General features: G+C 42.0%; 1 protein-coding gene across 2 annotated transcripts in view; it reads left to right on the top strand.

Annotated features, from left to right (window-relative positions):
• SLC25A26 (solute carrier family 25 member 26) overlaps nt 1-12508 on the top strand; it is an 83033-nt gene that overhangs the window by 51589 nt on the left and 18936 nt on the right. For both annotated transcript variants that reach the window (XM_053953541.1, XM_053953540.1), the window contains one exon: nt 5968-6012. In XM_053953541.1, the coding sequence (XP_053809516.1) occupies nt 5968-6012 (45 nt within the window). The remainder of the gene's footprint in view (nt 1-5967; nt 6013-12508) is intronic.

Below are 12508 nucleotides of genomic sequence, written 5' to 3'. Positions count from 1 at the left end.
TGTAATTCAGGAATTTTGTATTTCTTCCCGTTTATAGCTTGCAGTTTTCTCCCAGCTCACACAGGGTTAATGTTATTTGCTTGAAAATGAAGGAATTGCTGATTACTTCAGATGGCTGCTGGTGCATGATCTGAAACCTTTGTTTTAATTATACTCTTGGCATTGTTGAGATTGATGTTTCTACCACCCTAAACGCCATTCCTTTGCCTCTGGCAGTGCTGCAGAGCTGGTGTTCAACACTGAAGGGCTGTGAAAAGTTGTTTGTTGCAAATGCAACTTGACAGTTTTCCCTGTGATGGCTGAGCTTCCCATGGGGTTCCACTTCTATGGCTTAGTGCAGTCTTACAGGAAGGTGCTGTGTGTGAACTTGGTCCTTCACTGTTTTCCTGAAGGAGTTGAAGCCAAAACCTCTCCCCTGGTCATTGCTATGCCAGCATTGTTAAACTTGCCTAAAAAGCTTTGTTTGTTTTTGCATCAATGTTTATTAACAAAGCCCTCCATCATTTGTTTAACATATAAACTTGTCTATTCTTTCACCACGCTCCCAACCTTCCATCTCATGGAGCTGCAGGAACACAGCTGATGGCTTTGACAGTCTTTCATTCATGTTAAGATTACAAATTACCTTTTTATAATTCAGTTCCTCATGGAGTCTGCAGTTTTTCAAGGAGGGCCTGGGGGACAATATTAATTTAATCATTTCAAGAAAATAAGTCTACTTTGTCAGCTCTAGGGTATCCCATCGATGATGGGTCTTAAATACCTTCACCTTCAGTCAGTAGAAAAGCTGTGAGACCTCCAAATCTTGATGGTTGCTATTGCTATGACCTCTGATGTGACCAGGGGCCAGGCTTGCCTCATTTCATGCTGTCTTTTCAAAACCCATCCTGGGGAAAGTATATTTATAGCTGGAACATCAGTTTATCCTAATCCAGATGTATTGGGTAAATGTGCGAAGAAATTTAGGAGGGCAAGACACTGAACCAATTTGCCGGGATTATTAACAGAGATGTTTAACTCCAGTGGGCTGACAGGGTTTTATTTTGCTTTAACTTGAACCTATTAAAAAACCCTTCTATCCTTTATTAAAGAAGCTAGAAAAAAAGGGATTGTAAAAGGGACTTAGGTAAATAAGATTGTTCTCCTGAAATTTTCTGTGTATGTATCCTTAGAAAACAGTATATTTTTGCTATTCAGAAGTGGGTTATTAGTCTTTTCTTTGCAATTACAATGGAGAAGGCACAGTTTGGCACAGCAGCTCAGTACTCCTCATAAATACAGACTTGGGCAGTGATGGCCCCTCTGTCCTTGTCATGGTGAGTGCAGGTGACAGGTTGGGAGCAAGTTTGAGAGCTGTCCCTCGAGGATGAAATAGGTTCTCCCTGAAGTGAGCAGATGTTCTTGCTGCTGGCCTTTGTGATGTTCATACTCTCAAAATCCTCTTCAGAAGTGTTTGCTTTTCTCCCATTGCTGTTAATGTAGGGAACAGTGGTGGTGTGGGTGAGAGCAGTTTCTGGGATGGAGGTGCATTTTCAGGGACACTGAGAAAGCTCTTACAAGGTGAGCCTGTTCCTCCTCTGGCTGTTTATGCCAGTCTCTCCTCCAGTATTTACTCTAACGTTTATAAAAATAGATAAGTCTTCTGGAGAGCAAAGCCTGCTGAACTAGGAACAGGGAAAACCTGAATAAACAAACATGTGCCACAGATTAGTAAGAACATCTGTAGGTTTTATATTGTTTTGAGAACACATACCACAGTTTTTCAATTCTTATGCTTTTCTAGTTTCTCCCTTTCTTTCTGTCTCTCTCTTTTCTTCTTCTTTTTAAATATATTGCTAATAAAGGTTGGAGGTAGGAAGCACAGCTGGACTCTGCATGACATGCCACTGTTTAATTTCTAGCTTGGAGGATGAGAAGAAGAGTAGTTTTATTGTATCCTAGAAGAGAATAAAGCCACATGCAAATTCCAGCCGTGGACATCTGTTTCCTCTTTGTGTGAAAGAATTCTCATATTTGGAAGGGAATCCCAGTTCTGAAGGGGCTGATGAGGTTTTGGGTTTTTTTCTTTTGGTTCTTTCCCCCGTTCTTTGCCCCTCCTTCAGCTTGCTGCCCTTGCTCTGGCTGCTGTTTTCCTCGGGACAATGTCAGCTTGCAATTTACCATCAGATATCAAATGGGTGAATTTTGAGTGTTATGTATACACAGTACTTTAAAGTGTTGTGTTGTAGTTACAAAGAGCATTATTAAGTTCCTCCTTAAATTTCTTTTATTTAATTAAACAGTACTTGGTGGGAGGACTTTTGCTCTGTCATCAATCTTCAGTGCTTACAGGTTGGTATTTTTCTTTAGAAGTGAGATGTATCTGCTGCTCTGGCAGGGAAGTGCAGCTATTTCTAAAAGTAACTTGTTAAACATAATCATTTAAAATACTTTGTATCAGGGGAATTAAGTAGACATGTAGAAATAAGCATCTGCAAAGTTCATTACCTTAAGTTAGGCATCAGGTGCTAAGGACTACAGGGACTAGAGAAAATGATAATTTCACTAACCTATAAAACATTTTAGAATAATTATTTGCAGCTGTCTGGGGGCTTTTAAATTTGCCTTTTGTGTGTGTTTAAGGGTTGACTCTGATGAGCAAACAGTGTAGTTATATAACATTAGGCCAGACATGAGACCTGGTACTCTCTGTCTATTTTATATTACTGTCAAATGAGAGGTTGGTGGAGCTTGCCAGGGTTTCATATTTGCTGGCAGCAAGTTACCCACATGTGTGGACCACATTTTTATTGTTGCCTTAGCCTATTTCAGGCAGAAATATCTCTGCCTAACAGGGTGTGATTCTGTTCATTGCTGAAGAGCTTTTCTTTTAAGAAGCAAAATACAAAAAGGAATGAAATGCTGTAAGTGTTCAAATGAAGAAGTATCCCCAGACTGCAAGGTTTTGTCACGTCTGCCATGGTGGAAGAATAAAGGGCAATAAGCCATCTAAAGGCTTTTTCATGGTCGGATGAGCTACCCTCGCAGAGCTATTTCTTTTTGCATATATTAATGCTACTTTTGGGTGTGGGCTGTTTAGTCTGGTCTCTTAGGGAGACAAGGCTTATGCAAGCAGGGTGTTTGCACACATGGACACAGCAGCCTGAGCAGCCTTTCCACGTCCTGACCACGGAAATGTGGCGGAAGGGCAGAGGCTGCGAAGATAAACAGGAGTTCTGATAACTTTCTTGAAAATATGTGTGTGAGAGGAGGAGAAAGGTGATTAAAGGGTTTGAGGGAAGGCTTTCAATTGCATCTCAACTTTCAACAAAGGCTGTGGAATAGATCTTGAGAAGAAATGTGATGGAGGTCCCTGTCATGGGAAGATTGCCGAAGGCGGCTTGGAAATTATTTGGCTTCAGAGAATCTGATGACAAAACCCAAATCTGCAGGAAGACAGACTCCCTTTCATTCCAATATCCATGAAATTGCTTGTGTGGGTTTTGTTTTTAAGTCAGGATGTCAGAATCCAATGGGTGAGTGTAATAAATGTAGGATATCTCCTTAGGATCTTCTTAGTGCAGCAAAGATGCTGCTGCTCTGCTTGGTGATGGTGGTGCTTCCTATTTTGCTTGGGTTTTGCAAGTTTTTAAATCTAGTAAATCATGACTTAGGAATGTTTGAATGTTTAAACCCTTATCCTGCAGCCCTTCCAGAGAGGAGGGAGCCCAGTGGCTGTGCAGGTCACCCTGACACACATCTGAAATCTTCATCACGTGGGGAAAAGGGAAACCCATAATCCCCATCCAGCTGGGCTGCCCCTGAGCAGGACACGGAAAGCAAACACCACTAACACTGAAAATCAAACAGCACTAACACTGAAATCAAACAGCACTTGTGAGCAAGTTTCCCCTTTGATTGAAATGCTTCTAGCTAGGCCATATAAAGGGGATTATGTCACAAGCTTCCCTTGTTGTCTTATTAACAGCTGCTTAATTTTACCACTCATTCACGAGCATAAAAAAAGCAAAACTTGGAGGCTGTATTTGAAAGCTTGTTTTGTTTGGTGTACAGCTGGATACAGAGCGTTTCCTTTTCTCTTTTTTAACAAATTTGAAGCAAATGTATTGGTTATTGTTACTTATTTTTCCCTATTCTTTTGGTCTAGATAATAGAAGATTATGTTGCTTTTCATTTTCCGTTGCAGAGAAATCATTCCATATAATTTCAGTTCAACAATGCTGCAGTAGCATGTGGGTGTGTATATATCTTCTCATAAATATATTACCACACATTATTATCAGAGAGCTGGGCTTTTTCACCCAGTATTAAAAATGAAATTTAATTGCTACACTAGAGTTTCAAGACCCTGATAAATAAGAGCCATGTCTGACCTTTATTGTGGGGCTCTGAGATGCCACCAGGGATATTGCTCGTTGTCCAAGATGACAAACTTCCTCTGAGATTTCAGTTTGTCAGCTCAGTGTACAGCAGTGACATTGATTTCTTCTCACTGCCATTTCCTGCCTGAATAGATAACAAATTTTCTGTGGCAGGTGTCTGTCAAGTTTAGTTTTGCCTGGCAGATTAACTTAATAGACTCATTTATTAATCATTACTTGCAGCACAGGGAAGCAGACAATACTCTTTGTCTCCTGTGATGTGGAATGGATGTTCCATTTCAGAACCCTTTGTATAGCCTGAATTTGGGTTTAATAAGCCATTCATATCTCTAGTGAATGTTTTTAACCTGACATCACTCAGAGCAAAGATATCTGCATTAAATAAGCGTGATCCATTTTGAGTGTCTACTCCTTTTCATGGTAAAAGATGTGTAAGTGCTTTCTGAGACTAAATAATTTGATATATGAACTGCCAAATCAGCCTAAACAAGGGGGAAAATTAAGAAAGAAAAAGCAGAAGAAAACAGATACTTGGAGGAAGATTTGAGCCTGGGGTTGACTGGCTAACAAAGTGGAGGAGATAATGCAGCTTTAGGAGGGGGCAAAGCAGACCTGCAGATACAGCTATAGGGCAACCTTAGGACAGGCCAGTGCTTTCCTGGAGACCCTTCTCTCTGAAATATTTGGGACAGATATTCAGCCTGGAGATAGAAAGGTACCAGAGGTAGGTATTAGACAGGAACTTCTCTGAGTGGTGAAGGACAAGGAAGAATTTAGTGGAGGAAGAAATACAATAGAAGGCATAACCTTGGAAAGTGACGTCTCTTGTTGCACAGTGTTTCAGTGTGTTCACAATGCAAACTGACTGATGGGTTGAGGTTTTTATCAGGGCAGGATCTGTGAAGGACATGGAAATGCACAGGCACTCCTGGGACAGGAGGCAGCAGGAATGAGCCTAGACAGGGATACAGGGGTCTCCTGTGACAGGAGAACCCTGTGTCACGGGCAGTGAGAAGCACCAAGCTTCTCCCTTTTAGGTGGGTTGTGATAGCTCCTCACAACCTGCTTTTAATTCTCAAGGGAGCTGGTTCATGGGAGACCATGGGACACGTTCAGGAACGTGTTTTTGCAGCTGATGCCCAAGTGCAGAGCCCTGGTTGCAGCACAAGAGCTCAGCATCTGTGAGAGTGTGCACTGCTGAGGATGTTTTTTGCCAAGCTGTGTTCCTGGCCTTGGGAACGTGTTTCTTGAACCATCCTCATGGCTTTCTTGGCTGGCTGACAAACCAAGAATGTCCCTGCACTAGATCACACTGCTTATTGCACTTCTAGGCCACCCTGGTAACAATACATTAACCTCTCAGCAGGGAATGTGATAAACAAAGTAAAACTGCTTTAGTGAAACCAGTCATTTAATGGCAGCATACATAAAGTGTCCGTAAAGATTTGTAAGTGTAATAAGCTGCAGTTCACTGAGAGAACAATAACTGTTCCTAATTTAGCCAGTTGAGGAACATGCTAACCCAATTTACTTTTGTAACATTATGTTGTTGTTCTTTTTTTTTTTTCTTTTCCCACCTCTCCAGATTCCTTTCTCTCTGGTACAGTTTCCCCTCTGGGAGTCCTTAAAGGTAAGTTCTCTTTCAGTGATGGAAATATAAGTTATATTTTGCAAAGGCTTTCCATGGTAACTTATGTAACTGCATTATAGCAATTTTGGGTATGTTCAAGAATCAGTGATTATGTTCTAACTTACCTGTGCATGTGAAGATCATATGCCTGAATATCTGAAAAATAACAGGGAATATCTAACCACTGATCTATGGCATGCAGGCTAGATTTTACTCCCAGCATGTCAGAAATTTTATCTTTGGCTCTAACTTTTTTTACTGCTAAAAAAGAGTGGGGACCACCATATGTTGTGTAATTTTTTTATTTATTTATTTTAACTTTTTTTACTGTTTTGCTCTTCATGGTAAAAGAAAATTGTGAATGAAAAAACTTTCAGCCTGGGTTTTGTAAACTTCACTGAAATGATATTTTGATTGGCTGCATATATTTTATTTTAAGGTCATTTAAAGAAGGTGTCAGTGGACGATGTTTTAACAGTGCAGTTGTTACCATGGTCAGAGTCAGGATCTAGTTTTTTGAGTGGAGGATTGGATTTGAAGACATAATTTCTCCATCCTTCTGTTTTTCCTTGAACTCACTGCAGAAGATGGAAGGAAGGGTTTTTCAAGTACTTGGAAGTCATGGGGTGGAAGCACAGAGAATTACTGCAGATCATTAAAAACATTGTAGTAAAATATATTTGTAAAAGAGGAGCTGGAGAGAAAAACTTTCTTCTTGGTAGGAATGCTGGACTTCTGAGCAAGCTCAGCACAGAGACCCAAAGTGGGTCCTTGTGTGTTGGATTGAACAACAATTTGTCCTCTTGCTGTGTGTCTGGAGCTGGGGCTGTTTGGGGGGGACAAGCCTACAGAGTGAAAATTTGCATGTAGAGGCTTCAGGGAGTTCAAGTTAAAGGTGAATCCACAGGCAGGAGGAGCATGAAAATCATCAAGAGCTTTTGCAGAACGGAGCTGTGCTCGTGGAGGATTCTGTGGGTACTTCATGAGCTCAGCCTGCTGTGGGGTCTGGGTATCATCCCACTGCTCAGGGGAGCTTGGGCTGCCTTATTAGGAATCTGCTTCCCTGCCAGTGCCCAGGAATGGCTTTCTGTAAACTCTTCAGCAGTGGTACTGGCCCAACCTGCTAGTGGTTAGCGCAGCAGCCGTGTTTGGGAGCAAGAGGTGGCAATGCTTAAAGGGAAAAAGTGTGGTGTTCGTGCCAAAACCACATAAACCAGCAACATCGTGTAGCTGTTTGCAGAATGTAAAGTTGTTTTAACTAATGTCCACGTAGCTGTGACAGTAAAATGTATTGTTTACATTACAGGCTTTAAAGAAGACAGTTTGAATTTAGCTAACTACAGGAGTGAGTCACTCAGGATGAGGCATCATGTTTAATCTAAGGAGGTCAGTGCAGATCTGAAGAGAAACAAAACTTGTGTCAGTTTGTTCCACAAACCTGTTGCATTATATTCTTCTGATGTCGAGAGTAGAAAACTGCAAAAATTAGTCTGACATACTCAGTCACTTTGGCTCAGCACAGGAGAGAGCTCAGGGTTTGTCATATCAAAGCCAGGCAGTGAAAGCAGAATACATTTTGTTTATCTGAGGGAAGCTCTTAAAAATTGTCCTGACAGTATAACAAAGGACAAAAATCATTATGGTCCCATCAAGAGGCTGGATGTGGCCAGTAACATCACTGGAGTATGGCTGAGGGTGTAGGGCTCCTCACGGGTGCACAAAGGGAGCATGAACAGACAGTAATTACAAAGAAATAGAAACGCAAAGGACAAGAAAAAAGTGGCACAAAGTCTGAACAGAAAAGAGTTATTGAGATGATGCCTGAGGGACTGTTCTGCACTGGATTAATAGGATTACTTGAGAAAGTAACTGTGGGAGCAGTTGTGTATGATGTGTGTGGGCCATCTCACTGAGGAGAGTAGAACAAGAGCTGTGGCTGTGTCATTTTTAAAACCATTTGTGTGAAGTTACATAAGCTGATGGAAGATAGACTCAGTCCTGATTCCCTGAACAAGCTAATCACCATAAACATGAGGAAAATCTTTCCACTGTGAAAGGACAGCTAGAGAGGCACATGGAAGAAGAAGAGAGGTTCCTTTTCCTTCAGATATGTGCTGACTGCAGCCAGCAGCAGGGTGTTAAGCTTCAAGAAGCCTAATAAAGGCTTGTCATAGGTGTCAAATGGTGGGTTTCTACATCCCATTTTCTCTATCTGCTTTACTCCAAGCTGCTCTGGTTATTCCTTATGCTTTAGTCACAGAGTTTACATGCACAGTTTTCTCCTGTCTGTGAATGTGCACCAGCTGTCCAATGTGAGAGCAAACTTGCATGCCATGCACTGAACTATGTTAAAAGAAGAGAGAGCATTGTATAGATCACTGAGCTATAAGGTTACGTTGGCTCTGGGTGCTGGCAAAGGGAGGATTGCAGTAATAACAAGACACAGATGCTGCTTCAAATGCAAGCATTACTGATAGTGACTCAGGTGAACACACAATTTAGGAAGGGGCAATAGACTCCTTCCTGAGTTCACAGTGACTCAAGAAACAACAGTAAAGAAATTATGGTGCTTTTAATTTAAAAAAGTATTTTCCTTCTTTTATTATTATTATTTCATTTATTTAGGTAGCATCCACTGCTATAAGGTGTGCTTAATGTCCTCTCTCTTTCCAAGTCTCCATTTTTCCATATTTTGTTTGAGACACAGATTATTGCTATAAACCAAAAGAGAGAAGGAAACTGCTATGGTGTATCAGATTTCAGGACCATGTAATCCCCATCTAGGGTGAGTTAGTGTAGCTCTTTTCTGTCTCTTTAGTCCAAGTCTTACAGGTAAAACAGTCCTGAATTCTTCTCAGAGTTCAGGGAAAGAAAGGATGTTACAAATTTTATTCACTTTCTGCTGCACCAATCCTCAGAAGTGCACCATGGTTGAATATTACTGTGACAGTTTGATCAGGTTTAGGTTATTTTATGTGGGGTTAATGCTTCTGATCCCATCTCAAAGCCAGGTGGCCCTGAGAAAGGCAACAGAGCATAGATAGGTGTGCTTCCCAAATACCAGCCAAGCACAGAGCCTTCCATATTAGTTCAGGTTTTGGAATTAATGTTGTAAGATACAGTCCCCTTGTATGCTGCCCTGGAATTTCCAGGGTGCCTCAGTAAATTGCTTTGGAAATACAATATGTGTGTTCCTTACTGTGGGAATTTCACATTGTGGGCTGTGTATTTGGCATGAAATTGTTGTGGGCTACAGGAGCCTGGTGCAGCTCCTGTGTTCACCCTGCTGCTAGGGCTGTGCAGTCTGTGCTCAGATGACTCTGGCCCTGAGGAGCCCATCCTTTCTGCCTTATCTTTTATTCTCTTCTGTTCAGACATTTTATTCAGTGCTTATAATCATCATATCCGAGCTCCTACCAGCAGCACGTAGGTGATTTATCATTTGTTTCATGTTTTAATCCTTTTCTTTTAGAACTAACTGAGAAAAAATAAAACTTTCAGTTCTGCTGGGGGGCTATTAGACAAATAAAGGGCATCAGGTATTTTGTTTTTTTTTCAATAAAATAACATTTTAAAACCCTACAGAAAATCAAGAGCCTCTGGTTAGGTTTGTGTCCAGAAACATCTTGTCAAAAATGCCTGTTTCTTAAGGCTCAGTGGAAATGGTCAGATCCCTTGAAGAACAGTGCTGTAAGATAAACCCTTCTCAGGTGAAGCAGGACTCAGTCCTCTTGGGTTTTATATTTCTGCATGTTGGCTGCGCTTCAGAGCCTCTGAGAGTTACTCAAATGCAGCTGTACAGGGAGAATGGTCTCTTTATAGACCAAATGTATTGTATGTCTGGAGAAAAGGCTGTGGCAGCCAGCGAGGAGGGAAGGAGCAGGCAGGACAGGAGGACATAGGTCTCAAATGAGTTGACTTGAAGAACAAAGGGGTTTTTGTTTGTTTGGTTGGTGGATTTTTTTTAAGGAAAACAAATCTGCTATCCTGGGAGGCTTTTGTCTCTCTCATTAGGCAGGTCTGACTCTTAAGATGAGACACTTGGACTTTGCTAAGACCATGGAACATCAGGGCCAGCCAGTCCTGTCCCTACAAACCCAACCTTTCTGGGAGGGCAGGCACACACTGTGCTGCTCTGCTGGCCTAGGAGCTTCAAAGAAAGATAAAAATCTTCAACTGACCACGCTCATGGTGATGTATGACTCTTCTAACACTCAGTAGGGCCAGGATTTCCCTCTTTGTCTCAGTGCTGAGCAAAATTTAGAACTCTTAGGCCTTCTGCAGTTCTAGTGAGCCCACAAGTTTTTTTTGTCACTGGTTTTAGCAATAAAACAATTTTCCCCAAATCTGTAGGTCTCACAAATTAAAAGGTGTTATACAAAAAAGAGAATGGGGAGAGTCCAGCCATTCATCTGTGAGGCCGAGCAGGATCAGAAAATTGATTGGGTCAGAACAGGAATTCCATGGGCTGGTTCTGAGCTGGTTTCTGGCCACACAATGGAGAGCAAGTTTGGGATGAGGTCCTTTGTTTTCTGTTCAGGTGCAGCTGTCGCTGTAGGCACGAGGCACTTGTGTGAAGGGGAGTGTGCAGGTGAGCTGAGCCATAGATCTAGAGGGCAATGGCACATGTGCTCATCTGCTTGGTGCTCTTGGTTCCCCCCTCCAGGGAGCTCGGCTGCTGGGGGCTGGGATAGGCAGTGCAGGGTGTGAACTGATTTTAGGGTCAGCTCAGCCTTGCTCTTGGCCATCAGTGCAGATAGATTTTGAGATACATCTTGAAGCTTGCTGTGCAAAGACTGTTTGATGGCTTTCTGTGGAGGGTGAACACTCTAACCTTGGTTGGAGCTCATTGACCTGATTTTTAAAGTTAGTAAGAATGAAAAGTTTACAGAATACTTCTGCCCAGGCAGCTGGGGTTCTCAGAAGTAATACGTGTTTATAACTCCTCCATTGAATCAATAAACCACATGCTATTTCCCTCCTAAAATTTACAGTCAGATCTGTTGCTGCTTAACGGGGCAAGTAGAAAATAGAGGCATGTAGCCAAACTGGGCCTTAAATGGCTCTTTCCCTGCTCTACAGGTAGGTGACCATTCTCCTTTTTTCCTGGAGAAGCAGTCTAGTATTTCTTTCCTCTGTGCTCAGCTGCATATAAGTCAAGAGTAAATGAAAGCCAGGCCCAGCTTTAAAGCCATTTCCTCACAGGCAGTGCAGTAAGTGTTCTACCATGCCTCGCTCCCTCTTGGAGTTATGCTTGGGCTGATTTTGGGATTAATCCTAATGGTTAAACAAACGCTCTCTGCCATTTGCTTAGGTGCTGAATCAGGAGAACAGCTTTGCACGGGGTGTTGGGGGCGGGATGTAACGTGTCCATGCCATGAGCAGAGCGGCTGCATTTTTCTCACAAAGGAACAATGCACCCAACAGCTGTTGAGCAAACAGCCCTGGCTTTATTGCTGCCACAATAAGTGTCATTCACGCCATCCTGGGGCACAGCCCGAGGAATGCTGCACACCATCTGCACCAAAGGGAGAGAAACAAATGCAACCCTTGCTCACAGCACTGCAGGCACGTTTTGGGAAAAGTCAGATGGCCTCAGATCATCAATACAGCATTTCAACAGACCAGAGGAAAACAGGCTCATACAGTCTATAGATACAGAGCCAGATTGTGATGCTCTTGGTCATGCCCAGGCCACAAGAGGTTCTCTAGAAGTTGCTAAGCTTGCCAGTGACATCTGGGGATGTTTGAATATCAAAGATTTGATTTGGACGCTGGTTATTTGCTGAAGAATCTCAGCAGATTTCTGCAATTCTTCCATGTAATTTATTCACACACCCCTACGAAGCACAGATCTATTAGGTATGAGCAGTGCAGGTGCGCAAGAAAAACCCTGCTGGCTTTAAAGTGATTTTTCAGAAGTGCATTTTCCCTCCCTATATGTCCCTTTGTGCCATGGAAACTGAGTGTAGCTGTTCTGCCTTGCCATGGGAACACTGTTTCGAAGAACATTTCCTTTAACCAGGCTTTTAGCACATCCATTTTGATTTACATCCAAATGGGTCACAGACATCAATGCAGTATTATATGGGCAGAAAAAGGGAATGAAATGTTTTTAACATGAAAAATATGCTCTTGCATATAGGCCAACTTTTGTTCTCTTTCAATTTATCTAGGATTTGGGTGGGTTTAATTCTAGGACTGAATTCAGTACTGGCGTAAGTGAGCACAACTCCATTAGTGCAAATGGAGTCTCAGCATTTATGTCAACAGTGAACTTAGATCATTGAATTTTTCCCATGTTTGGGCTTGCATGTTTCCTGCAAGATAATATACACATGTACTTGCTCATATGCTGCACATATGCACGTAAAAATCCACTGAGGAGGACATTTGGCTCTTTGCTCCACGTTGACTTTATGTATAGAAACAGCAATCAACTTGTGAAGTTTTTGCTTCTCCTGTAGCTAATGTGCCATGCATCTATAAGGGTCAG

The sequence above is a fragment of the Vidua chalybeata genome, chromosome 12 (genome assembly GCF_026979565.1).
Source record: "Vidua chalybeata isolate OUT-0048 chromosome 12, bVidCha1 merged haplotype, whole genome shotgun sequence".
Classification (NCBI taxonomy): Eukaryota; Metazoa; Chordata; class Aves; order Passeriformes; family Viduidae; genus Vidua; species Vidua chalybeata.
Note: the sequence above shows the minus strand (reverse complement) of the source record. Positions and strands in the feature narration are given on the sequence as shown.